Raw genomic sequence first — 26,717 nt, 5'->3', positions numbered from 1 at the left:
GTGTGAGTAGCTGTTTTTCCTCCAGAGATGTGTTTTTTGGTCGCTTGTTTGTTGTGTTTTCCAGTAAAATAGTGACAGGCCAAAAAATATCTTCCAGTTTTTAAAAATGTGATTATTTTAATCCATTGTGCTACTATAGTTCATGTGAATTCCTGTGTGTGTGGTAATATAGGAAAAATGTGGTGTCTTTTTCACAAATGTATTTAGAAATAGATACTTTTTTTTCTCTCAAAGAATTCTCCAAATGTACTCATTTCTCTCTGCTACTTCTCTCTGTTATTATTCTTCATAGCAACAGTTATATGATCCAAATGTTACTCTGTTCAACACTAGAGGGTCACAGCCATAAAGTGTGTTTGCTATCTGTCCTTAGTGGGACTGGGAATTTTTTGGTTTACTTTACTCTTTAGTTTAGCAAATGCTGTAACTCTGAAATACTTTTCTTAAGAAAGGGATGTGGTATCTGCTTTTTGGTTTTGGTTAAGCCAGACCAATTACATGTGCTAAGATTCACTGGGTGGTGCCACAGAAATGTTGTTTTGAGGGAGTTTTTTTCTCCTGGAAATGTCTAAGTGACATTCCACTACTCTCATGTGACTTCTTCTCCTTCTCTTGCAGCAGTGATCCTGAGTTAATTTACAACAAAATCTACTAACCTTTTCTGTGAGGATGATGAGGCAACTTTCCCAAGGTCTTCTCTTCTCAACAGGAGGCAGTGCTTCACTTTGAGCTGAGCCGGCTGGTTTAGTTATTGCTTAGACAAGTGGGAGTAACAGTGGTGCACAGTAGCACCTTTTAAAGATAAAAGGAGTGCAGCTAAAAGGAAAAAAGTGCAGGATTTCTCAAGGAGTACAGGAAACCTCACATCTGGAGACTTGGCAAGATCTGGACAAAACTGAGTAATTTGAGCTAATCCTGTTCTAGAAAGTAATTAGCTTCAGCTGTGTCATACGTGAGCTATTAAAATGCACAGGCCCTTTAAAACTGCTGCTGAACAGTTTAGTGTGGAGTACCAAAAGAGACCAAATGCTGTTTCCTAGAAACCTGATCTAACTTTCTGAGTTAGAGCAGGGTGTTAGACTGAGCAATTTCCACAGATCCCATCTCTCCCAAAGTTATTTTGTTATTCTAGCTTTTTCACTTGTAAAGCCAGTGCTACTTATTCAAGGCCATTGAGAAGTCAGGACATTATTAATATTAATAGCAAACTTCTGTTACTGTCTGCTGGTTGGGAAGAGTGGTGTGTATAGTTCACCCTACCTTAGAATTTAGATAATGGTTGTTTTCAAAGCGCTGGTTAAAACTTGTGCAAAAGTGTTAGTTGGTCCAATTTAGATGGTGGTATATTTGAATGAAACCTTTTGCCTCCATCTTGGAATCAGACTTGGTTCACATGCGTTGGGAGAAATTTGGGTTAGGAATTGGCATGGATTGTCGCCAACTAAAACTGAAGCATCTCAGGTTGCATATTATTTTTCTTTAAGATGCATTTTTATATTGTTCATAACTCAGAGATGTCTTTCTGTATTCTTTTGGAATACAGAATTCTGTATTGCCTGTTTGCCATCATATTTCTGAACATAATGATGACCATTTAGTCAGATGCAACTTCTGCTTCTGCTGACGTACGTTGATGTCATCTTGTCTGCAATTCCAGTGTTTAGCCTGTGTTGGGTGACCTGTTTCTATCATTCAGCTTGTGTTGTGGAAATTGTTTTTTTTTTTTTTTTACACTCAAGTTTGCCATGCAGGAATATGACTTTTTTTGTTTGAACTATTGGGTGGTAACTAGCTGACCCATAGAAGCAGCAATAAAATGACCTCTCTTCTGTCATGGTAAGAAATTCTCTTTATAATCTCTTGTCTAGCAGCCAACTTCTCCCACTGCCCTGGAGGCATTTTCCTTCTCAAATCATGCACTGTTGTAGAGTCAGGTGGAGCTTTAATAAAACAAGAGTCTGTCTCCCCCTCTCTGCTGCCCCCTAAAACCTATGCTATTATGGCTAGACAATAGCACCTTCAGCAGCCTTTTCCAAACTGTTTTGTTCTTTACAGAGTACACCAGGCTGCTAATGATGAGGTGAAATGTCAAGAAGCTTTGTGTAAATCTTCCAGTAAACTGCCATGTCCCAGAGGAGCTGGTGGAAAGGCACAGATCTTTGGGAATATTGGAGGATTATCAAAGTTGGAGTTTTGCTAATTGCATTTGAAGATCTCTTCATACAGAGAGATCACTGTCATATATAATGGGTGAATCTGGAGTCTGAAGGAAGATACCAGAAATGAAAATCCTTGCCATTAAAAATACACACACCAAGGCAAGTAAGCCTACTAGATTTTCTATGAAGCTGCTTAGGCTAAAACACTCTAAGAGTTTGGGTGAAGTGTACAGGCCTGTACAGGTGAGAATGCTGCAGAGGACCCCATCCCCAAGGCTGGGGAGCACTGACCTCAGGTAAAGCAATTTGCTGGCCCTGCATAAAACAGGACATTAATACTTATTCCTTTGACCCAGATGGTCACTAGCCCACACCACAAATGCTAGCAGATGATGTCAGTTTGGCCAAACTATCTTCTTCTTAAATTTTGTGCATTTATTGCTGCTTCTCTGGAAATACTAAATTCTGAACATATACTCTTGTTTTTAAAAAGCCAGTTTTTGGCAATTTAAAAAAAAAATTTGCAGCTTGGTTGATTTATGTTCCTTATTAGAGTAATAATCTATCTTTTAAGGGGGGGGGGTAGGTCAATTCATGAAACTGTAAATTCTGGAGAGAAAAGGTCTTGACTCTTTCCCTTGGTGAGCGTTTATTTGGGTTTGAAAGTTCTTGTTTGCATTTGTGTGGAGTCATTATTTGGCAGCAAAAAAGCTGGAAGAGTAATACTCTTGGTGTTAAGATGCCATTATTTCTTTTACTTTTTCTTGTGCAGAACAGTGTAGACCTGTTATAGTCAGTGTCAGTAGAGTTCATGTGCACACCTGGTTTTTTTGCATGCATTTGTCCTCCCTGCCAAGTACAACAGTAAAGACACTGTGTAGTTTTAAAAATTGATTTAATAATAATATTTTTGGGGGGTCTATCTTACAAGACTTTTTTTGTATGCTTATAACCTTCTGACATTGCAGTGAGATTTCAAATGAAGAGACATGAATGTGCATTACAAGTGTGTGATTGCTTGTATCATTATGAAATAGATGAAAAATTAGTTCACTGCAGTACTTTTTATCTAAACTGATCAAAACATCTTCCAGTCATGTTGCTAACAATATGTGATAGGAATAATAACTTCACTTGTTGTGTTCCGTGCTGCAGCCGAGAGGCATGTAAATACAAGCTGCTTATTTGCAAGAAGCTTCCAGATTTGCAATATGATTGCTATGGAAACCACACAATGAAAAGCTTATAACCATCTGTGTGGTTTGGTAGATTTTACTGCATAGCTGAGCTGGTTTTGTTTACTGTAATCAAAGCATTGAATAGAATATATTAACTCACAAACTGGGATTATTCAAGGTGTAAACTAGTATTGTGCAATGACAATGTGTCAGAAACTATAAGACAATGGAATACCAAATAATAATGGCACTAAATTTGAATCTAATGTAAAATGATGGTTAAGTAACATGTTAGTAGAGGAAACTGCTAAATTTATGCATGTTTATCATGGGGATACTACATTCCATTGGAGGAATGCACTGTTCAAGCCAAACTCTTATCCATTTTATACTCAAGTATTACAGTCTTTTTTCCTTCCTCCCTTTAATGAATTTATGTAAAAAACCTCAGCAAACATAGAATTCTTTGTTCACTTGTAAAATTTTGTGGATGGTAGAATCATTATAAGTAAATTATTTTCAACAACTTTCATGTACTAACTGAAGAAAACCTTTAACAAATATAGTTAGTTCCTTGTTGCATTGTCACAAGAATTTTGTTTGCCATTTAGGTCTCTTAAGTATCAGCATAGTACGGAACATAATCTGTGTCTCAGGAGTTCTTAGGATCTACAGCTCTGTAAGAGTTCATTGGTTTGGTTAGTGTAGATTAGTCTCATTTTGACATAGTGAGGTGGAAAAGAGTATTTTCTCTCTGCAGTGATAGCGATGGTGTGAAGAAGATGTACAGAGGAAAAACTGGATTTTTAAGATACATGACTCCTTATACACAGTATCTTAAAAAAAAAACCCAGAAGCATTTCTACTGTATTTTTTAATTTAATTTTTAATCTTTTGACTCTGTGCCATGTTGCAACACAAAGTTATTCATGTTGCATCAGACTGCAGCTGTAATTCCCCCAGTAATCGAGGTTGCTGTGTCTAAAGGACACGCCTGCACATAGTTACTGCTTCAGGCCATAATATCAGAAAACGTGAGTTAAGAACCACAGGTTCTTTTTTACTACCCTAAGACAAGCCTACTACAACTGCTTCCCTCTGAGCATGATTGCATTAGCAAATAGTGTGAACCATTCGCAACAGGTTCATAAAGCAGAGGTTTGTGCCAAGGATCTGATGTTGTGCATGTTTCAGAGGAGGTTTCCCATGTAGTCACTTCAGCCTGGTACCATGAACTGAATGCCCATTAGCAGCTGGACCATGTCCACCATACTTCTGGAGTGCCTTTTCCAGTCTAATTGTACCTGAAACTTTGTTCTCTCTGTGACAACTCTGTAGTGTAAAGCAAGGTGGGATAAGTGGGAATGGTTGAGATCCAAACCAGTATGCAAATATGGTGAGTTTTTTGTTTGAATTTGACACCTTTTGGAATTCAGAGAGCTTTGATTCAGACATACTCATGTCTTCAGATGCTGATCTGGTCAACTCTTGTTTCTAAGAAATATGTATTTCAGAAGAATACGTATATTCTAAGTATTTTCTGTGAAATCACAATGCAGTTTACATGTATTCAGCAGTACCTTATTAAAAAGTCTCTTCAAACCTCTGCTGCTGCTTTACTTCAGTTGAGATACCCTCTGCTGGAGTCGGTCCTCAGTTTAAACTAGTCTGATGACCATGACAAGTGATAGAGTTAAAATCCTTAGGACATTTAACACAGCAGCTGGTTTAGGTCCGAACATTCAGTAACAGATAATATCAACATCTATTTAATGAAAGAATAATATAGTAGAGTGTGTGCTGGATTAAGTTTTTTTTTTCTGGGAAAAGGGAGAAATTCTAGAAGATGTGAATGATACTGGGGTACTACTCCCTGTGAGGGGTGTAACCATGGTAGGGAACCCACAGAATGACAGTGCCTCCTAGTGCTCTGGACAGCACATAAGGATGCATTTTTGCCATTTATGCTCCAATTGTGAGTTCTTAAAATAAACAGATGAGCATACTTGGAAATGTGTGACAAATGTTAATGCCAAGTATGGGAATACATTTGAACATCTAAATGCAGTACATAGTTTAGTGTTTTGTGTGTACTACTACAGCTTCAGATTTCTTCTGTTCTATTGCTAGGATTTTTTTTTCCTGTTCTTTTTCACCCCACTTTGGCTTAAAAAATAGTTTATATTAACCTTTACCAGATTCTTAAGTAGTCAAGATTCAAGAACAAAAAATCTTGCTGGCTTAGTAGGGCAGAATTTCAAAGCTCTTTGTAGAGTGACTCTTATGTTATAATTGTAATATTTGTAGGACTGTGTATAGAGGTTAGCAGCAATTATGCATATTCATTCCAACAGGTCTACTCTTGTGCTTTAAACATCTGCTTTAATGTTTGCAGGAACAGTCTTGTGTATAGATTAAATTTTTACAAGGTTAAAAAATCCTTTGAACTTTTGATATAAAATTCACTCTTTGTCAAAGTAAATGAGCAATTACATAAGAGTTTCACAATGAGGAACATTTTAAACACTGAGTGCTTCATCTGTTGTCTGTCATTAGTAATCAAAACTAGTTGCTGAAATGTGTATCTTAAAAAGAAGCTTGACTATCTATATACGATGTGATGAGTAGCAAAGCCAGAGAGTTTAAATGTATTAAAAGTCCAATTCATGTTTGAGAAGTGGGTTTATCAATATATGATTTCCTCATTCAGTACAACAGCCTTGTCAGTTTTGATATATTGTAAATGCCAAGATAAATTTGTTTCTACTTCCTTATGAACCTAAAGACAGGATTCAGTTAAAAGTTTGTTCCCCCTTTTTTTACATCATCAACAGAACTGTTGACTGGGAAATACGAGGAGCAGATCTGATATCCCTGTACTGGGAAATGTGAGGAGCAGATCTGGTGTCCCTGCACTGAGCAGAGTGTGAGTTTACTCAAGTGAGGGTCTGGACATGAGAGAGTTCAATGTCTGTGCCAGACAGGGAGGATGGAGCACATCTTTCAAAGTTGCCTGTGGGGATTTCAGAGTGTTCCAAGCCTGCTAGCCAGAAAACATACTTTAGAGCTGATCACTGCCAGGTTTTCTCTTTTCTTATCTCCTAAACTTGCACTAAGTCATTTGATAGAGTCTGGCTTGCTTAAAACCATGGTCAGGCACAATGGGCAGGAGCAGTGAAGGGTATGTTATCTGTAGTGGCTGTGTTCCCACCATGCAGATGTTGAGTTATTGTGTCTGTAGAAAGGTAAGATGTCATCTGCTTTCGTTGCATACTGCTCTCTACAACCGAGTTATTGCTTGGGCTGGGGATACTTTTTCACACCTTGGTTTCCTTTTCTTTATCCTTTTCTGGCAAGAAATGTATGCAGCAGAAGAGGACCCTCATTCTAATTGTCTCAGAATGACTGAAAATCAGCAGAACTGCAGCTCTATATGACTGCATTCAGACTAGAGTGAAAAGGGAAACAGATGTTCACGACTGAGATTTTGAAAGAAAGCTCTTGGAGTGTTTGGATGGATGGCGGAAACCACAAAAATAACAATGTTCCAACTTCTGTATAAGTGCAAAATAGTAAACAAGGCTTAGAGTCTGGAAATACAGAGTGTGTTTTCAGGCTGATGTGGGCTGTAATTCCTGTCAGTTGAGGTGGCCCTTCAGAATTTCATTTGCAGTTATCTGTTTTGCAGAAGAACGTCTTTCTTCAGAAGCTGAAGTGTCAAGCAATGAGAGCCAGGAGGAAGTTACCACTGATTCAGGTAATTAAAACCTTTCCTCTTTATTTTGTGTATACACTTTCTTTTTACCTTTATTTTCTTCTCTCTTCCATTTGCTGTTTTAAAATAATGTTTTTATAGCTCTGTAAAGCTGTCTTTTTTTTAATCCGGGTGTGTGATGGCAGCAAAACTGCTTAAGTACCACTTAGGATGCATGAAAACCACTTGAGAAGGATTTATAAAGTAAGCCAATTTATACAAGGTATTCCTTCCTGAATTACTTTGTAATGACTCAATTAGCTTTCATTTCTGCACAAAGGAGATTTAGTTGCATAAATTAGCTTATCATCATTGAGGAAGTGTCACTGCTAAAGGACAGTTTATAGATACAACATGCAGTTGCTGTCAAACCTATAAGAATGTAATATAGACATCTGTGTATACTTTGTGCTTGAGCAGAACAGACTTCTGCCATTCAGAGACTAACAGGGGACAACAAGTTGCCCAAGGGACTGGCAATGTAGACGTCTCTGAAAAGGTCAACTTGACACAGGCTCTGACAATCGACCCAAAGCTCTGTCTTCTTTGATAAAAATCAGATAAACTTAAGACCACTAATTGATCTGCAGCCTGTTTAAATGTTGGCCATGCATATCTTCATTGCATATGATTACCAGAGAAAGCAAATGAATCAGGTAAGAAATGCCAGAGTCCAGTGACAGCAGCATAAAAATTGGAAAAGGACACAAATGCCCAGAAAGGCTGTGAAGGATATTCTCTCATCTTTAGCTTGGCAAAGCGCCCTTGTGCTAATTATCTCTGCGACTGGAAAAATAACTGCATGCACCATGTAAAGTCACATAGGCAACTTTTCTTGATAGAAAGGTATTTCCAGTTATGCTTAAAAACAATATATTTTTGTGCTTCAAGGGCACAGACCTTTAGATAAACTATTGGTGATTTGACACAGCAAGTAGAGAAGACTTGCTTCTTATCAGACCTTACACCTTTCTGAGATCTGCTGCATTGTAACTGTGACCTGCAGTCTGGCTCTCCTTCCCCCATTGCACATAATACACATAATTCTTTCAGGGCTGTCAAGGAAGGGGTGGGCAAGAAGAGTTCCTTTAGGAAGTAGCTCTGCAGTGCTCTTCCTGTTGCAACATGTGGAGAGGAAACAGAGGCCTGATTTCCTGACCCATACAGGAAAGCAGGAACAGGTTGCTGTGAGGAGTTTTGGGTTGCTTTTCTTGGAAAGGAAACAAGAGCTGAGCCATCAGATGCTGTTAGCATTGTGCTCTGCTAAAAACATGTGTAAAACAACATGACTCATTACAGCCTTAATATTTAGTACTCATTTAGACATTACTGTAATTATAAGAGTGTGTTGTCATAATGGAGCATGGGGTCAATCCAATTATAAAGTTGCCAACAGCATTTTTTTCACTAATGTACCTTCCTGAAGTTCTAATTGGTTATACTTTTAAAAAACCAAAACCTTAGCATCTGCATTTTTGAAAAAATTTAATTGCTATGAGAACAGCCTTATCAGTCTTATTATATTAAAAATACCACAGCAGTTCCCCCAGATGTCAGGTTTATTTCAAGCAATAGTTTTGTGATCTGATTTTACATAGTTCACTGTTTAACTCTGGAAATTTGTTTGACTTTTAGGGCTGAGTTGACATGAGTATTTCTGATAGGCATCTCATCATAAATACCTGACATGACTTGAGAATATTTTACGATTTTCTACTACACAAACAGTGCATACATTCTTAAGTTTAATTTGTTGCCTAGCTTTACTAAACCTGAACTCACAGAAAATATTCTGCAAATTGTCTGCTTAAACTCAGCTTGTGTTCAAGCTGATTAGTGAAAAAAAATTTTCTTTTTTTTCCTACTATGTTCTTGCCCTAACATATTTCTACTTCAATTAACTTTCAGACATTATTTCTTTTTATTCTGTTCTTCTTGGTGCTGACTCTTGCTCCTGGATAGCTTTGCATTAATTGCTAGTGACCTAATAATTTAAAAATATCAAAGCACTGAATAGTTTGTTATATAATATGCCTGGGTCTTTTTTGTTATGACTGTCTACCCATTATCATTCATTATAATTTCCACAATCACTATTTCAGTGTCTTCTTTTTTTTTTTTTTTTTTTTTTTTACTTTATCTGTGTAAATATGTTGATTTTAGGGTAACTAAGGAACAGAAGAAGGGAAATGAGAAAGATTAAACTGAACATCTTGGAATAGATTAGAATTTGAGTCCAAATAAATACCCTACAGTTGTTTTGCCCTTATTTTGTAACTTTTCTGGTATGTAGGATAAAGGCCAAGTAAGTAACAGGCATTTTTTGAAGTTCAGGACATCATCAGAACTAACAAATAACAGGGCTTGTCTTGTTTGGTGATTGAGACTCAAAACTGAGAGTCTAGATCACTTGTGTAAGAAACTCATTCTGACAGCATTAATTTTGAACTTCAGCTGTGCCTCCATCTTTAAGCCTTCACTATGGTAAACACTGAGCACATCATTCCCTAAAGGGAGCTACAGTTTGTCTTTTTTAAATGTTGTTAAGTAATCTTCAAATCTGACACTACTAACTTTTGAAAAATCTTACCAAGAGTTGAGGAATATGAGTCAGAATGGCAAGCTGTTTAATTTACTAGGCAGTGGACCAGAGTTGTGAATGGAAAACATTCACATGTATTCCTTCATTCCACAAGGAATGTGCAAGCAAATAATAAAGCTCCTGGCTCGAAATCACTACCATAGTAGGGTTTGCTAACTTACATGTCATCAGTGTTAAAATGGACGACTGAGGGAAATCAGTCACAATTGCATTTATCCTAATGTTTTATGTAGTGCATTTTCATATTTAGGTTGTAACTCATGATTTTTTTTGGTCAGTTTAGTGTTCTGTCAGGTTTGTGCTCAGAAATGGGAATTGCAAAAATAGGGGGCAAAAATTAAACAACCTGCTGTTACATTGCCTTAGGCTGCAGTGGGACAGCACACTTAAATCCTCTGAAATACGTACTATTAATCTGTTTTTCAAGTTGTGGTGTGGTTTGGTTCTTCTTTTCTGTCTATTGTGGTTGTTAGAATATTTTTATAATTTTCCCCCTTGAGCAATTCATGGGCATTCCTAAGTTTTAAATAGTCTAATATTTGTGATGCATGCTTGAGTGATATATTTTTCAGATTTTTTTTTTTTTACCTGAACTGTTCACCTTTCTTTCCTCAAGCATGTATTGTTAGATGCCAGTATTTTTCTGTGAAATAAGCAGTCTGAGACTACGGTCAGAGAGGATGGCAGCCATTGTCTTTTGATTTGTCAAAATAATTCCGAAGATTTCTCTCCGTATATTGAACAAAAATATCTGTTGTTCCTACAACCGTTACTAGAAAAGCAGGGATGGCTGAAGTAAGCCATGAAGAATTCTTTTTGGAAGAGTTATTGATAACTATTGCATAGTAGATAATCTAGGTAGCTGTCCTGGAATAGAAGAAATATTTTCTGGAGAAACAACCTATCCAAAATCCTCCTCACCCATTTCTTGGGATTGGTAGTCTTCAAAGCAGTGGGTAGATAAAACCAAACCGCTTTCTGCCCTCAGCTACATACTTAATGGTTTTTTATTGTGTCTTATTTGTATTTGTGGCCAAGTGACCATACCTTCAAAACACAACACACTTCAGTTTAGCAATTATGTCGTCATAGTATTTTTAAGGCACATGATATTTTGAAGTGTTTGAGAATAGAGTATAATTGTAACAGAGTAACACCTTTTATAATAAATAATAATAAATAATAAATTTATAATAAATAATAATAAATAAATAAATTCCTTTTGAATTTGAACTGTAATGGGTGTGTAAGTTCTTGATGCTAAATCCATCTGTTTTAAGGTACTACATGTGTTTAAGAAGCTTCACATTATTTCACTGTCATATAAATACCAAATTCCTTTACTCAGACCTTCTGGTTTTGTTTTATACTATTATTCAGAGCCAATAAAAGCAAATTTGTCAAGGTCTCCTCAAACTGAAAGGGACCAAAGTAAGAACGAGTGGGCTTATATTTTGCAGAGGCTTTTGCAGCCCTTTTTTTTTTTTTTTTTTTCCTTCATTCTACACCTGTGTTTGTAAGCACTGTGAATCATTTTATGGAGCCCTTTTCACTTTAGGTGTATAAAGTCTGAAGTTGCATTCACAATTGTCTTTTATGTATAGGTAGCTACCCTTACAGAATTTGGAGTTTGTGCTGATGGGCATGAGAGGGGATTTCAGATTTACACTTCTTGAAAGACCAGCATAGTTGTTCACAAACTTACACTGCCACTTCCTTTCCATGTTTTTTTTTTTTTTTCTGCGCTCCTGGTACTGGTATATATTATTCTTAAAAAATGTGGCTTTCTGATTTAAACAACCCTATCTTATGCTGAATTCACAAATGAGGGCAGAGAGCCATGGTTAATCTTCGGTCAGTATCTTCACTGTTGCAATAAGCTTACTTTAAAATGCATCTTTCCTTGTGTTCGCATTATTAATTGAGTTGTTTTCCACTTTAAAACTTAATTAAATGCTCATGATGAACATAAAAGGCGGGATATGTCTCACCCACTGTTGGGTCACTTCTGTTGCAACTCACTTAAGTGTTAACAGGAGTTACTTCAGGCACATAAAGGTAAGAGCAGAGCTCAAAGGGGTAAAGGTCAGTGTGGAAAGTCATGATTTCTTTCAGTGATGTTCTGAAAAAGTAAAAGTCCTGACTAATGTGTTTTAAACAAAATCAATAAGCCAACTGATGAAAGATTTGAGAGGTGGGATATACCAAAATAGTTCTTTTATTTTTTTCCTCATGTGGACATATGTTATTGTTTATGACATAGAGTTTGGAACTGTGATCAGTATAGTAAGAAATGATCAAGGAGATATTCTGATTTAATATTTATTACTGTTTATAATTGTCTAATGCTAAATTGGTGAATAATGAGGTGAAAAATAGGAAGGGCCAAAATTTGGAAGTGCAACATCTCAAACTGATTATGCCTTCATGTTAAAATGTCTGTGCATTTTTAAATAACCAAATCTCTTATTTCTGAATGACTGTGAGCTTTCATATGGGTATCAATTGTTGCTTTTGGGGTGAGGACAGAAGATTTTGGGCCCTGGCAGCCAGAACGCCCCCTAGTGCCACACAGCAAGTCGTAGCTCCTAATCACCGGTTTATGGAAAATTAAATGGTGGATAACTGGCATAGCAGCTTTGAATTGAAGGTTGTGAATATTTAGCCTTATGATAGTATTGCCACCCAAACAAGATAGCACAGAACACAGGCTGAAATGGAGAAAGAGAAAACAAGCTCTTCTCGCTCATACAGAGAATATTAAAATTCAAATCTAAGTATTTGCCAAAATAGAGAAGAACACAAGTTGAATACCACTATTCTTTTATAGTGTGATGCTTTCTATCTCCTGATACTTGATATTTTAGCAGGATTTTTTTGGTAAAAATATGAACCAATCATGGTTAAAATGTAAACTATAAATAATGGTGTAGAGTGCTAATGACATGCAAATATAACTGGTGTATGTTGGAATAACCAGCAAGCCTGCAGTTCAAGGATCATATAACAAAACTAAGATGACAGCCTTGATCCAGCCAGTTCAGTGATATTTATGTTATCAGAATTAGAAGATAGCTTTCCAGTGATGTAAATTATTAGTACATATACATTCTGTCTGGTTAGTGTATACATAATGTAACCGGTCATCTTAGTGGTATTGCTTACATTCTTTTTGCATTAACTCATCACACTCCATTCTCATGGAATTAAAAACAGGAAATAGTTTGCAGTGCAACAGAAGCACCCAGTGTATTTAACTGTGTGTGAGCACTGTGTTTCAATAGATGTTCTCTGTATTGTAAATGTATGACAAAGCATTTATTACTGTGTTATTGCCGTATTACAGAGCAAAGAGTGCTAAATAATCAATCAGTTAATGGTCTGTATGGCAGCTTGAACACAGCACATCCATTGTGCTTATGCTGTTAGAAGGATGAGTTTATGACTGTAGTGTAGTTGAACGTTTAGCCAGGGCTTAATGTCCTAAACTGGAGCTGACACAAATATTTTTGAAATGCAGCTTCAGCAACAGTTTCCAAGTTCTCCAATATTTCAGAAGGAAGAATCAAGGATTATCTCAGAGGTTCTCAGAGAAGCTATTTAATTTTGTTGGAACAGGAGAGAGAGGAGGAGTGTATCACAAAATACTTTAGCTTCCTTTCACTGATCATTATTAATTATATTCTAGCAGTTTTATCAGTTTCAAGTTGGGATACATATATGGCTTGCTAGAAATATACTGGCAGAGGAAAAATAGCTGCTTTAAGTTGCAGCTTTGAAAAATGCTTTGAAAACCTGTAGCTACATGTCTCTCAGTGATGCAACTTGCCAGTGAAGGGCTTGCACATTAAACTTATTTTTCACTTGCTTTCATGGCAGGAAGGAGCTGTTTCTGAAAAGAGGAGTAAGAAATGTGTGCTAATAAATTGCTTTGTACTATTTGAAGATTTAAAGAGCAACTTCAGTTATCCTCAGTCTTGGTTGTTTTATAATTAGCTGCTGTTTTCTTTGCAGATAGCGAAAATATCGATTATGCCAATTACTATCAAGGTTTGTGGGACTGCACAGGAGATGCAAGTGATGAGTTGACATTTAAACGTGGTGACGTTATCTACATTATCAGCAAGGTATGAGACACTACTGGGGCTACATGGTTGTAAAAAGAGAGCCATGGCACAAGGGCACATTCCCACAGTTCTGTGGGGGGAAATTGGCACTCCCTTTCAAATCCTTTGTCTGCAATCAGATAGTCACTGCAATTAATTATTTTGTCAAATGAACTATAATCACAATTAAAACATAGCCATGTAACAGGAATTAACTTTAAAGCATGTTTATTTACATGTTAGATCTTGGCTACCATTTGTTAACTGACAGAAGACAATGTACTTTCTGCTTGTAGAAGTTAACCTTGTAGAATTTTAAGTTATCTTGCATGTTATGATTTTGTTTCCTGTTTTATATTCCTGACTCTGCTGATTCTGACTTTTTTGGGATCTTGCTACAGAAGATGGTTTGTTTTTTTTGGGCTGTGCTTTCATCTTAGTATCTATATTGTTATTGTTCTGAGAGCTCAGATTCCAAATTTGTTTGCTGTGACAGATTTGGGCATTTTTTTATTACATTTCTGTTTGCAGAGCAAAGGAGAAATATAATTTCTCTCGTCTGAATTAGCACTAAACAGTAAAGGCATGAAGTTTTGTTCTATGTTAATGTTGGTTAATTTTCACATTTTTCCTTGACCTCTCCAACACAGACAAAACCTCTGTTAAAATATATATCTCATGGTCCATTGAAATCTACTTCTGAATAATTAATCAGAGGAAACTTCTATTTTCCCCACATATTAGAAAAAAAAAAAAGCTGAGCTTTTAAAGTTCTCAATAAAAAAACCTACTTTATAAAATATGTGTCCATCTAATTGCCATTCAGTGTAATTAGTAACAAAACATTGTAGGTCACTGAAATACACAAGTTGGTGCATGAAAGATAAAGGCATCTGTTTGTCCTAGTTTCAAATTAAGTTTTGTCAAAATTCGCACAATTTCAATCTTCTGTGATACCTTTAACTACATTTCTGGATAATAAATGTAGCAGCTTCTGTTTTAAATAAATTTAAGATTTATGGATAGAAGGATAGTACTATATAAAAATATAGAAGATGTATTGCTAATATTAATTTGACTATGTACGTCTTTTGAGGTATTTCATTGTCACTTAAACTAATAACTGAATTGCATTACTAAAGGCTGAATAAAGCTTGTGGATTGGGCAAACTTTCAAGCAGTTATTCAGCACTGAAGAATTGGACTAATTTAAAATAACCACCTCTTCCCCCTCTCGCTCCCCACAAAAAGCCCATGAGTGAATGGATTTCACTGTATGAGTTTGGCCTCTTTGTGGGTTGTGCTCTTCAGGTACATTATGGCGACTATAAAATCTTAATCTTCAGCTTGTAGGTGAAAAAAATTGTTTGCTACTCCTTTCCCAAAAGAGTGAGAAATTTAATTTAAAAAATGGAGCAAAATAGAAAAACAGTAGCTTAAGCTGTCCTCTGTATATCAACAGTCCTGTTGCCATGCCGTGATTAATCCATAATCGGTCCTTGAAGCAGGCTTGCTACTGCTCCAGATATATAGAGCCTCTCTCTATGGGAATGATTTCTGCTCCAAAATACAGCCCAGAAAATTCAGCCCTGTTTCACTTAAAGATTGTTACAGCTTTTTCAGAAAAATGAGTGTTGGCCACTACTGTCAGCTTGGAATTTAGGGTCCTTGGAGGGGAAAGTGCCAGAGAATTATCTATCTTAACCCTCCACTCGATTCAGTTTCAAGGTCTAATCATTTATGAGCTCTTTGTCCGTTAAGTGAAAGTATAACCAAAGGAAAAGTGAGCCTAACCATCCCGAAGTGGGTCAAGACTTTTCTTCTAAAATATTTCCTAATCCACTACATTAATACTTGGATTTTGTGGCAGTCGGCAGGAATCCTAGGCAATTTTTTTATTTTTTCACACCATCTAGTGGTTGAAAATGAGAGATGCAGGTACTGACAGGGGGGCGATGTGTATGCATCCAAAATGGTGTCATAAATTCAGCTTCAGCTGAACCTAGCTGTGGCTTTATTGCCTTTCTATCATATGTCAGCCAGGAACATTACTCTTGAAAATCACATTTTGCTGATAAGGAAGTAAGTACGGGTATAGCCATGTTATAGTAGGAAGGGTGAAGCATTAACAAAATATCGAGCATATTTGTGCAACATGTAATAGTTCTTTGTTTTACAGTGAAATATAAATGGTATGGCCTGCTCTGATGAACGTGATAAGATAGATATTCATCTCTCCCAGCAATAGTTATGCCAAAGCAATATATTTTTACCAGCTTTTCTCATACCTGTATAGAAATTAGGGGGAAAGCACTATTTGTTTCCATGAAATTAGATCATTAGTATAGCAGAGTAATTATGAACCAGTTTAGCAAATTCGGGCATTTATAGAATTTAAATAAAGCAAGAGGAGCAATATGTTACATGTAAGTTTCTACGTAAATGTCTTTTAGACAAATGAGCATAGTTTCAGTTTGGCAGTGTTTACTTCCTAAAATAGCTAAGTATTATGCAAAGACAAATCCCCAGAATTTTCTTTTAAATGAGCACCAAAACTCAGTGTTATTTCAATGAGCATGAGCTCATACTCTGACAAGAGAGAGACCTGTGCCCAACTAGTGCAGTAACTGTGGAAAAGCATGTTTTTCTTGTTTTAGAGGTGTATTCAAAAACTATTTAAGCTATTTTCTAAATATTTATGTCAGTTTTGGCTTTTGTGTGGGGCAGCAGTCCTGTGGGCTTTTATAAAACCCCCCAAAGCCTCACAACTTCTTTCTAGGTTTTTCTATCAAGTTTCCCTCAAAAGTTGAGTTTTCAGTCTGAGCAGAATTAACAGAGCTATCACAATACTACTTGTTAACTTTATTTAAAGGCATAGTTAATATTTCAGATTAATTGATCAATGTATCTGTATAGATATACTATTACTAGTATTTTAATTTATAATATTCTTGAATATTCGAGTGGCTTTTATCACTTATGCTGTGAATGATTTGAACTTTCAGAGAGCTATATACCCTTATTCCATTTTGTAATGAAAAAAATGTAGCTGTACTGATAAAGAGACTTGTTAATAACATTCCTTAGTTAATATTGACTGTTAGAAATGCAATACTTTGTTGTCCTGTTTTCTAAAAGGATGATTGTTCTTAACTCCTGCTCATTTATGGGCTTGCCTTTGCTTTCAAGCCCATGTGATAAATGGGAAAACAGACCATAGTATAGCAATCATTTTTATAAATCTTCCATAGCTCTACTCAAGAAATCAATTTCCAGAAACAATGATAACTATGGATGGAGGTAGTTCTATTTTTTTTTCCTAAGTTTTGTATGCACAATTTATGCAACTGCAACACTTGCATTACTTGTTCATTTACTTTAGATGTGTGTTTTCTGTTACAAAGTTCCATAGTCTCATCAGCCAAATGCAAGTAATAGTGCAAATTTACCTTAATATGTTAATGGGCACCTGCTTAATACAATTACTGACATTTCTTAACATTAAACTAATTTAATATACATCTTATTTATATTTCTATTAAAATAGGAAATACTTCAAAATCAGAAATTATATCTTAAACTGTTATTATTTGTTATTTTTTCTCCTTGTTATTATTTCATTGCACACCAGTGCTGCTCACTCTGGTATTTATGATTCATCTATGAAAACCTTTTGCTCCAGTATTTTTTATGAAAGTAGAGTATTAACTTGGTGCTTAGATTACCCTACATTCAGTGGTTGTAGGTTTCATGTGTGGCAGATTTTTGTTCTTTCAATACAATAAATGTTAAAATGCTCACATCTCAACCTGTATTTTTTGCCTAGTAAAAACACAAAGAAACTCCACAGCTCAGGTTACTGCTCATGAAATAAAGGTGCAACTTAACCATGCAGCTGTTTCAGAGTCACTGTGAACATTTTGTTCACTATCTGCATAATCTTAGTAAAATGTATTTATTCAGTATTTTTTCTAAAATATATGAAAGACATACTGAAATCCTGAGTGTTTTATTTTTTCAGGTTGTTTTCTGGCTGATCATACTGAGATCCATAATTTCTATTCCATGGCCATACTGCCTATGGCTCCTCTAGCAAACAGGGAGTACCACTAGGAGCAGATTTGCCGAGTGAAACACTTAGTGCTTGAGCCCTAGTGTCCACACCACGCTTTTCCAAAGATTTTGGAGATCCAAAGTGGTCTAGCCTGGTCTTGTGGAATGAGAACACATTAATGGTTGGAGCATGTTCAAGTGCATCTTCCATTTTAGCTTCATCTGAAATAAATGTAGTGTGTGTGCTCTGAGGCTCTGCAAGGGGAGCTAGTGGGGGGAAGGTGGGAGCTTTGGGAGATTCACTTCAGTGGGATGCTTGTGATCAAAACTAAAATGCAATACTCAGCTGTACATTACCCGTTTCCTGGCTTGCTTAGTTTTGATCTTTATGGGAGGGGGTGGAAGAACAATAAGTATATGTCTAAAGACAATAGTGAAAGCCTTTAAACAGAAGTTTGGTTAGAACTAATGTCAAGTGGCTCTAGCTCTGTTGCTCTGCATACTGATAAGATGTAAGCTTTTACCTATCAGATTAGAAGAAAAGTTGGCCATGTGTCATCTAATGTAAAATAAAATGGCATTCCTATTGTTCCAGGGTGTTTTCTGGGGGCAGTTTTTGGTTTAGAACTCAGTCTGCTTACTGTGATTTATATTGGAAATCTTTAATTGCTGTATATTTTCTCTCATGTCATTGTGGGAAATAAAACCTAATAATGCAACCATACAATAAATTTAGTGCTTATATTTTTAAAGATGACCATTTTATGGCTGTCTTAAAACAACTCTACTACCTGTGAAGAAGTCTCATTCAGTTATTTAAGACATTTGTCATTCTCTGCTTTTAGAGAAAATGCTGTTCTGTGCCAAAACTGCTCCCTGGTTGATAGTGTATCATTCAACAATTACATCAAAGGAAGTTCTAAAACTTTTTAGCTCCTGGATGAATTGGAGATGTTTTAAAATATTATCTTGCTAAAATTGCACCCTAGAATGTTCTTCGCAAAAAAATTTATCCCTGCTTCTGACACATATTTAGCTTGATAGTAGATATTACTTATTTTAATCCCAAAGAAGGCTATAGATACGTTTTGCTTTTCAGTTTTAAAGTTTGCAGGTATTCAGCCCATGAGTTAGTATTACTCACAGTGCCATTAGAAGAAGGAAGGAGAAAAATCTTGAATTCACATACTTTGGTTGTAGTTTTTTTAAAATACAATTCCATTTTTTGCTTCAAGGCATTGAAACACAATGATAATTTTCAGCAACTCTTTTTTAAAACCAAACAAATAAAAAAACTGACCCCACAAACACAAAAAAACATACCATATGTATCCAACAATGGAGACTAATTGCACAAGAACTAGATGTTCTCAACTTTTGCTGAAGTCAGTAGAAGTTTATATGGTGCAAAGCATCTGGAGAATCTCATACAGACAGAGGAACTGTTCGAAAGGTAGCAAGTTCTTTGGAAATCCTCAATTATAAAAAATTTCTCTTTTTGTATGTCAAAATATCAAAATTTTCTTCCGCAGAGGACTAAAATCTTGGATTTAAATGATATCTGTAGAAAACAGGGAGTGTATTGCTAACTCTTGCTTTTTCCCCAAGTACAAAAGATGTTATGATCAGTGTCTCATGAAGTCATGGTTACGCAGACATCAGTGCAGTGAAATGGATGGGATGGGGACAGGGAGAAGCATTTGCCCACTGTGTGCTCAGTTGAGAGCATTTAAGGAGCCTGTAAACTCTAATGGGAGTTTTACCCCCTGCTATCTAACATGCTGTACAGAGTGTTTTGCCAGCATGTTAAATGTTAAATCATAACCTGTTCCTTCCTGCCCCGTGAAATTACTTCACTTTGGTTAATACATTTCTGCTGGGGAAAAAAACCAATCCACTCTATGACAGTGGAAATGCAGAAGTAGTTTAGAAAGCATTTGGTCATTTGTTAAGGTTGTTGTTTCATATTATTTGGCGTAATATATTCCATTGCCCTGGTGCTTGTCTTTCGGGGTGGGGGGGTTGTGGTGGCCCCCTCCTCCCCCCAGCCCTGCTAACATTGCCTGGTATGGCAAATGTGCTCCCTGTCACATGGCAGAGCGTGGCCGCACACTTGTGCATTCTCCTCATTGCAGGGCAGCTGGATCTGGCCCTGCCCCCCTCTCCCTATCCCTCTATTTGCCTTGGAGCAATTCATTTTGCAGTTATTGAATTTCTTTGGAGAGTTATTTTCATACAGCGAGCATCACAGCACCTCTGGATCTTGATAGCGTTTCTACATAAGGAGAAAGAAGCTTTGTGTTAGTAATTACCTAACATTGTCAGGAGCTGACTGCAGGCCTCTTTCTAGTGATAACAGAATAACCACATAATGTAGCTTTATAGCACATGATTAATAGAAAATAATTACACATCCTACAAAGGGATGCAATATTTCTTATAAATTGACTACAATGGTTTCCTGTAGATTAAAGGACTCTTCATTATTTTATCAGTCCTTCTGAAGTATCGTTGCTTGCCTATGTTAGCAGTGATATTAAGAGCTGAATGCAGTGAGGGATACCAGATGGTAAACCCAGTGGTACCTGAGATCTGAAGCTGATGCTTGCAAAAGCACAGTGTTTTCCAACTTTTTTATTCATAGAAAAGCCTGAACTGTATTCATGTATTCTGTGTATTAATCCTTATTTTCCACATATGTGGGCTGCAGAGTTTTATTCTACACATCTTAAGCAGCAGTGATAGACATAAGGACTTCACAAAAGCAGTGTCTTAATGAAATTATATTGCTGCAAAGGAGTTTATAATTTATAGCATTGATAGAAACAATACATCAATTTGGATTTTATGTGTGACTTCAAGAAAGGACTAGGGGGACTGCTTATCTGCCTCACTAGTTAAGCACTCTTTCATGTTACTGAGGATAGAAAGGAGGGGTTACAAGTTTTAAAGAGAAATGTCTGTGCTTTAATCAGTTTAAAAGGGAGTGCTATCTAATTATTTTAAAATCAGATATTAAGGTTTTATGTTCTTGGTAGCCAGGTATCTGCATTATATTTTTGTTCAGACTTCTATAGACTGCAGATAGTTTAATTGGGATTCATGTTGCTCTTGAGACCCATACAAAGAATAGTAATGTAAAGGAAAGGCTTCTGTGTTGCAATATTGTCTGTATGGTATAACGGTTGCAGTGAATCCTTAATTTAGTTTACTAGTCTGTTACATCAACATTCATTTCATCTTCTCACTTAGCTTCATGCCAGAGCAGTAAGTGGTGTATTAGTAAGTAGCAAAACCCAGAAAGTTTTCAAAACAGCAGCATGCTTTTAATTTTAATTTGAGCTATCTGAATTGTTTCTTTAAAAACAATTGTTTCTAAGTCCATGTAGTGTTGCTAAGTGGAACATTTTCAATGGATAATGTAATCCACAAGCTTTTTCTGTGCCATTTGTCATATGCAGTTTAATGACTGCTTAACTGAGCCACTTCCCTCATTTCATGTATTGTTTGTTTTTTTGGCTGATGTCTAGCAAAACTTGCTTAATCACTCTTGTCAGTCACTGTGCGAATTCTGTGTAGCAGCTTAAAATCTTTTGTTGCTTTCCCTTGGAGAGATTTATTGCTGAGATTCCAGTAGTATACGTGAGTGCTGCTCCTTTCAGCCATTTCCCACTTCCGTCTTGAAATCTAGTTTGTATATTTAAACAGTGTATTGTGAGATAAAGTATAGATTTTTAAACAGGCTGATGTGGAAGATTATAAACCTCAGTGTCAGGGTATTGTTTCGTCTTTAAGGATTTGGGGTGTAATGTGAAGCCTCATGGGAAAGGTTATTAACTTCTGTGGAGAGCAGTGTGTACTGAAGATCAGGTTCAGATACCTCTAGACTTCCAAGACCAAACCCATCCCCAGCAGTCTGCTTTGCAGTGGAAGGGGGAATAAGATGGAATTATTTTTGCAGCTTTCTTGTTTGCATGTTCACATAATAAATGTAGTTTTATAACTGCTGTTTTAAAGGTGGAATTATTTTTGCAGCTTTCTTGTTTGCATGTTCACATAATAAATGTAGGGTTTCCTGCTGTTTTTTAAGTGGATTTCCTTTAAATCACACTTACTGCAGTATTTCATGCATAGTAGGATAGAGTTTTTTAAATTACCAATTCATTGTTAAGCGAAGGAAGAAAATGCTTAATTGAAGACTAATGTTCAGCCTTCCACAATTAGAAAATACAAAAGTGTGTGTGCTTGCATGCAAGCGTTAAAAAAAGGCAAAGAAAAAAAAGCCTACACGAAAGCAGGCCATCATAGTTAAGCACAGAGAGAGCTGAGTACACTAAGCACCTCATAGGACCCCAGAGAACTCTTGACCAGGCAAAATATGCCAGCAGCAAATCGTTATAGCTCAGGCTCTAATGAAGCGCCATTAACCCTTAAGCTCCACTTGGCTATTTATAACCAAAAAACTTTACCTACAGTTCAAAACAGTAGCTTCATCTCAGTAGGGCCAGTAATTCAAATTCTAGAGCCTTTTCCTCTTCTCATCAGAAGTGTAGTGTAGCAGGAAGCAGATGCTGCTTATCAGAGTTATCTGTGTATTTTGTATTTTGCATATTTGTTCCAAAGTAATTTCTATCTTACTAATCATTCAGTTTAGAGTATGGTCTCTGTTTTAATAATGCTTAATCGGTAGCTCAATATATGTGTATGTGCAATTCCAGCTGTTACGATTTATTATTCATTGTTAGGATTGATCTTAAAATACGAAAAAAGTAAATTATATGACACAATATACAATAATTATATATCAGTATTACATTACTTTATTTTTACAATAATTACATACCACAATACCACAATACTCTTACTTAGTACTGCTTTTGGAAGATATTATTTCTTTAAATGATTATAATTCATTTTGTTTCATATTTATCTCACTAAGCCTAAACATATTTGAAGCAGGAGTACATTAGTCATCTGTCAGGAATATGAGATCTGCTGTAGAATTTTCTGCAAGCCTAAAGAATAGTAGACTTTGTCCATAGAAAGATATTATGTATTGGATATATAGTGTTCTCTTCACATTTGAGTGAAGTAGTTTTTAAAATAAGCTGATGGTAAGTTTCTAAGAGTTTAGCTTGTGATACTAAAATAATCCCTGTTGATTGTTATATGTCAGTGTTGTGCTATTAGATTTTTTTTACAAAGACAAGGTTTTTGTGTTTTTGATGAAGAGAGGATAAGGAGGTCGGCTGTTTTTAGAAGGTGTTAGAGAAGCGTGGCCATAATTAAAAAATTTCTTGAGTATGCCTGGCCTTTTTAAAATTTACCTTCTGCCTTTGCCTAACTGCATGTGAATGCCTATAACAAAAAGATAAAATGTTTTAATTTTCAGTTGAAATGATTATAACTGTGTATAAGAGAAAGCATCCATAAGGAGTTGCATACAAAACTCTATTGCATTTATATCAGACTAAAGGTTAATACTGCGTATTGTTTTCAATTAGGAGTACAATAGATTTGGCTGGTGGGTAGGAGAAATGAAGGGAACCATTGGCTTGGTGCCTAAAGACTACTTAATGGAGATGTATGATATTTGAGAGGCCTGGGTAAGTACATTTTAATCCAATCTTCTGTAATGGCTTATATGTTCCCTTGTTCTCTGTTTCATAAGTATGTCTTTCCTGGAACCTTTGTAGGAGTCCTGTTAACATAAAGATTATGGCAAAATATATTGAAGGTTCAATTAAAGTACTTTTTTTTTTTTCTGGGGTTCTATGTGAAATATTAAACCACAGCATGCAAAAGATTATATATTTAATAACTGTGATCCTTTTTCCAGATTTTTTTAAAAATAAAAGTGATGTTGTTTTTATTTAGTTTTGTTACTTTAGTAACACATGTACATCTGTCTGTGCAGAAAACTGTGGAAGGGGATGGATATTTGGACAGAGTTTGATATGCATGTTTGAGGTTTTTTGGCTAATGATGAACTTTCAACTTCCCTCTCCCTAATCAGGAGAAATCTGCACTTGAAATGAAGAGTGGCGTGCAGCTGCAGTTTACAGACACAGCCTCTGGAAGACGATTCTGCTGTACATGTTTTGCGGTTTTAGTGAATGTAGTCAGATCGCTGCCTCGTGTATATTAAACATTATAAACTGTAATTGATCATAACTTTATGGAAGTGGTCTTCTCAGGCACTTTTTATAGAATTTTAGTGCTAGGAAATTAATAGATGATAATTAACATATGGGGCACAAGCAGCCATGTAGTGCCTGTTGCTCTTTTTTATCATGTTAGCAGCACTCTGTATAGCTGTATTTGTGTTCTCTCGGGGAATTTTGCTATCTTTTCCTGTTCTGCAGATTCAGAAAAATTACACAGAGCTTCGAGGGTAAACTCTTACTCAATTCATGCATGCATTAACCTTTTTATGCTCACTGTATATCTGGTGCAGTTGTATCAGGAAGTTGAGGGAAATTTATGTATAATATTTCAAGTCTTCAGGGTATTCTTTTTCCGGATGTTTTAAAATTATGCTTTAGCCAATGACTTATTTTTCTCATATATGTAGTTTTGTATTGTTAATTACTATTTTGTTGACACACAATGAAGATTTGATTCTTTTGCTGATGCTATAAATGGGCCTGTGTGGTAATACTGCTCTGGTACCATGACTTGGACATGATAATTCTATGGAAATTTGTGAAAATAAATTAAACCCTACAATTTTTGCTAAGTCAACACAAGCTAAATTGCAGGTGAAAATATTTTTGTCCGTGGTAGCATGAAATATTGTATCTGTACTGTACTTTTGCAGAGTCAAATCTGGATACTTTGCTGGTATATGGAATTCTGATATAGGTTATGCAACAGAGATCTTAATCTTCACCCTGTGTGGATTAGCAACAGCTACCTGCATTCTTGTGTCAAAGCCAGAACTTGTGGATAATCAAAAACATTGATTGAAACATTAAAAAGTACACTAAAATATTACCACTTGTGGAGAAATGGTTGGGCAAGTCAGAGTTAATACTTTACATGCTCTTCTTTGGGAGATGTGCTTTACTATTAGCATGCAAGATCAACTTTTTTGAGTCCTCCCAGCCAGTTGATTTGTGAGACCCTTAATCTGCCAACGAGGCAGGTCAGGCCAGCCTGTGAGCTGCTGAGCCTGTGCAGGTCCCCGTGTAGTTGCTTGTGCTGTTTATGCTTCAGGCGGACCCTGCAGACACCGTGGGTTAAAAGGAAACGTCAGGCTGAAGTCGGAATTTGGATCCTTTCAGTAAACTAAGATGTTGTGCTCTGTGTCAGCTAATGTATGGTACTTGCTGGTACACTGAATTCTAATAGGCGTCAAACGGGACCGAGTTTTGTTGTAATTTTTTAAAGAGATAGTCATTGGAATTGATTCTGTGTGTTATCAGCGAAGCATTAAAATGATAGATTATAGTCTTCAGATCTTTTACTACTTTAATTTGTCAAGCGTACTGGTGGATTGTGTACAGAATGTGAAGCGTTAACAGCGGGGCTGGAAACGCTCCTGCTCCCTTGTTAACATGGCAGCGCCATAAATCTGCCCACCGAAATGGCTTTTTATTAATTACAGAATTGCGAATCCCACCAGCACCACCGTGTACTTTTTTAGGGAATAAGCCCTCCCCCACTCCTGCGGGGCGTTGCGGCGGCTGGTCGCTCTCTGCGGGCGCGGTGCGGGCCGCGGGCCGGGGCGGGGGCGGCCCCTGCGCTGCGCGGCCGCGGCGCTGGGTGGCAGCAGATTTTCGTGGGACGGCGGAGGCGGGTCCCTGCCGGTGCCGGGCCTGTCCCCTTCCCCCTCCGCGCCCGCCCGCGCCGCTTCTGCCGCTTTTCCAGGAGAGGGAGTCCTTAGCCAAGCGATGAGGGGCACAGCTGCCCGGCGCGGCCTCGCCTGGCTGGTGACAACCAGAGACATCAAGTGGCTTTTGTCTGTAATTCTCTTTTAGGGCTTCCCCCTTCTTAGTACTTATTGCTAGGGGTGAGTAAATAAACTGCCTTAATTCAGAACGTGAAAGGTGTCCTGAAACTCACGGGTAATGTCTCAGAATAAACCAGCAATGGACCATGGATGAATTGTTTACTTTAAATCTGTACGAATACCATAGCCTTTTTTGGATAAGAAAATCTCAGTTAATACAACTTAAACAAAACCGAGGCAGAAGATGCTAATTGCTTAATTTTCTTTGTTCACTTAGACCGTGCTTGCCTCTCTGTAAATTTTTCTGTATATTTTAAAAAGGTGATTGTAACTCTCACATTGTACAGCGTTTTACTTGATTATTTGCTGTGTTCTGGATTTCTGTGGTACTGCCATTAGATCTTATAATAATGTTCTACTCTGCAAATTTTTAAGGTTCAAATAAAGTTTAATTGTTTGCAAACTGTTATGATGCTAATAATTCAACAGCCTGCTGTGTTACTAATGAAATTACTTTGTTATGATTAATTTGGAAAATAGTGTGTTGATTGTAGTAATTAAGCACAACAAGGTGAAGTAAATGATTCTAATGCCATCTGGCCTCCAGACTGAATGAAGAAATGAAATGGGGCTGTCATTTGAATTTATTCAGAGAAGTAAGGGTAATACAAATGCTTTTTATAGCAGAGGCACCCGGATATAATCATGCCACTCTGTAGTATCTTTTCATGTGCTTCTGTATACGGATAACTGGTTCACATATTTTTGCAGCATCTCGTTAGTCTGTACCTCTTTGTGCATACTGCCACTAATTACGTGTACTGATGGCAGTGCATGCGCTGGTTCTTCTATCAGAAAGATGTATGGATAAGATTTAGAGAAGTGATATGGCTCAGCTTACCTTTTGCTCC

At 36.7% G+C, this 26,717-nt stretch overlaps 1 protein-coding gene across 1 annotated transcript in view; it reads left to right on the top strand.

Annotated features, from left to right (window-relative positions):
- Nucleotides 1–26,269, top strand: part of SKAP2 (src kinase associated phosphoprotein 2) — a 121,680-nt gene extending 95,411 nt beyond the window's left edge. The window contains exons 10-13 of the mRNA XM_041411558.1: nucleotides 7,026–7,094; nucleotides 13,708–13,820; nucleotides 23,357–23,458; nucleotides 23,869–26,269. Of these exons, the coding sequence (XP_041267492.1) occupies nucleotides 7,026–7,094; nucleotides 13,708–13,820; nucleotides 23,357–23,449 (275 nt within the window). The 3' untranslated portion in view covers nucleotides 23,450–23,458; nucleotides 23,869–26,269. The remainder of the gene's footprint in view (nucleotides 1–7,025; nucleotides 7,095–13,707; nucleotides 13,821–23,356; nucleotides 23,459–23,868) is intronic.
- The last annotated feature ends 448 nt before the right edge of the window (nucleotides 26,270–26,717 follow it).

Source organism: Onychostruthus taczanowskii, unplaced genomic scaffold (genome assembly GCF_017590055.1).
Source record: "Onychostruthus taczanowskii isolate IOZ18803 unplaced genomic scaffold, ASM1759005v1 scaffold36, whole genome shotgun sequence".
In the NCBI taxonomy this organism is placed as follows: domain Eukaryota; kingdom Metazoa; phylum Chordata; class Aves; order Passeriformes; family Passeridae; genus Onychostruthus; species Onychostruthus taczanowskii.
The sequence above is the reverse complement of the archived record's forward strand: the minus strand, read 5'-3'. Positions and strand labels throughout refer to the sequence as shown.